Raw genomic sequence first — 2,093 nt, 5'->3', positions numbered from 1 at the left:
GCCATGTGTAACAACACAACATGGATGACGCTATGCAACCACATGACGCTTTGTGTTGCTCGGTCAAACCAACTGGAAACACCACAGATTTGCATTTCCTTTTTTTACAATTATTTATTTTTGAGAGCTTTACATTTTAGCTGAATGGAAACAGCTGATCTCCAGACTGGGAGATAACCTGGAGGTGCTCACCTGTAATTAATCGATTATTGAAATAACTGTCGTCTAATTTAGTAATCCGTTAAGCGTTAACTGGAGTATAGAAACAGGCCTTTAGCTGACAGAATGACTCGCTTAGAGCAGTAATTATACCAAAATTATAAAAAGAAATATATGAACATTTTGCATTTAAGATAAAAAAAAAAATATATATATATATATATATATATATATATATATATTTTCCATCAATATGCTCTATCCAGCCTCCTCAAGTGGAAAAGTTTTAATTTAAGCTTTTTCTTCTTTAGGAACCTTTGGCAATCCGGTTATTAATTGATAATTCGAAAAAATAAACGGCAAATGAATCGATGTGCAAAATAATCATTAGTTTCAGCCCTAATTTGAAGCCAACCTAAAGGTGAAAAATAGGAGCGGCGCTCTGAGGCAGCAGGTAAGATGAATAAACAGTTTATGGTCGAGCATCGCCACCGACCCAAAGAGAGCAGTAATAACTGTTTGATCTCCCATCAGCCGCACGCTCTGCGTTTCTAACGTCTGCCTGCGCCTGCGTAGGCTTCCCCGCCGCCACCGATGGTCGAACAAAGTCTAAATCAGTGTGTCAACCCGAATGTTCAAAAAACACGCCACCGCTCAAACCACATNCGTAGGCTTCCCCGCCGCCACCGATGGTCGAACAAAGTCTAAATCAGTGTGTCAACCCGAATGTTCAAAAAACACGCCACCGCTCAAACCACATGAAGGGATCAGGTTTATACTCACACACCAGGAACTAGAAACGGCTTCTTTAGGTCTAAAGATGAGTTCTGAAAGCAGGTTGTTATAACAGCTTTTATTTAGCTGCCTCGAAGTAAAGGGGGCTAAATACACACATTCTTAAACATTTTGATATACGTGTTGAGTTTTGTTCAGTAACTCGTCTCTCTGCTGTTTTTCTCTGGTGTTGGAAGGTCCTGGTGACCATCTATGCCGACTACATCGCTCCGCTGTTTGACAAGTTTACCCCGCTGCCGGACGGAGAGTTAAAGACGGCGATAGAAGACATGGCCAAAAGCATCAGCTTCCCCCTCACTAAACTTTACGTGGTTGAAGGTAAGAGCCTGGTTGTGTCTTTTTAAATTGTGCAAGCTGTGATCTGGGGTTGGTGGGAGGAAAAACTTTTTATTCTTTCCATCCAGGTTCCAAGCGTTCTTCTCACAGCAATGCTTACTTCTACGGCTTCTTCAAGAACAAGCGGATTGTTCTGTTTGATACGTTGCTGGAAGATTATTCTCCTCTCAACAAGGCTGGAGAGCCGCAGGCTGAGCAGCCGGAGAGCGACGAGACGCCCGGCGAACCAAAAGCCAAGCCTAAGGTTGGACCCGCGCTTTGCGTTCATGAAGAAAGTACATAATGAATGTCCGTTTTTTCCAGACTTCAGCCTGTTAACAGCTCTTAGTTATAATTAGGTTCTAAGATTGAAAAAAGATTCAAAATAAGTTCAGATGTCTAAACTTCAGATGTTTTATTGCTTCAAAATGAATTTAAAAGCTGCAGCTATTATTAGGCTGAGAAAAAACTTAAAAACTGTCTGGTTTTTATGTGTTTGTACTGTTTAGTGATTTATGGGGATGTTTGTGTGATTTAACCGACTAGTTTGTGATTTTAATAAGCTAATAAAATATTATCTTTAGGTTTTCCGATGGTTAAAAAGAAGGCGATGGTCAGGGGTCAGTTTTTTCTCAATAAATAAGGAAAATAATAAAAAGTCTGTTAACTGCAGCTATGTCATTATCTGTTAAAAACGAGTTCAGGGCGAGGATAGCGTTCTGATGTTTTGACGTCTGTCTAACCGATCTCTGATGTTTGATGCTGATTATTTTTTTTAGGGCTGCAACTAACGATTATTTTAAAAATCGATAAATCGGCCGATT

At 40.0% G+C, this 2,093-nt stretch overlaps 1 protein-coding gene across 1 annotated transcript in view; it reads left to right on the top strand.

The window, feature by feature from the left end:
• Window positions 1–2,093, top strand: part of zmpste24 (zinc metallopeptidase STE24) — a 16,409-nt gene that overhangs the window by 11,143 nt on the left and 3,173 nt on the right. The window contains exons 5-6 of the mRNA XM_015385147.1: window positions 1,131–1,272; window positions 1,359–1,534. Coding sequence (XP_015240633.1) covers window positions 1,131–1,272; window positions 1,359–1,534 — 318 coding nt within the window. The remainder of the gene's footprint in view (window positions 1–1,130; window positions 1,273–1,358; window positions 1,535–2,093) is intronic.

The sequence above is a fragment of the Cyprinodon variegatus genome, unplaced genomic scaffold (assembly GCF_000732505.1).
Source record: "Cyprinodon variegatus isolate N-32 unplaced genomic scaffold, C_variegatus-1.0 Scaffold332, whole genome shotgun sequence".
Taxonomy (NCBI): domain Eukaryota; kingdom Metazoa; phylum Chordata; class Actinopteri; order Cyprinodontiformes; family Cyprinodontidae; genus Cyprinodon; species Cyprinodon variegatus.
This window is presented reverse-complemented; position numbering and strand designations above follow the sequence as displayed.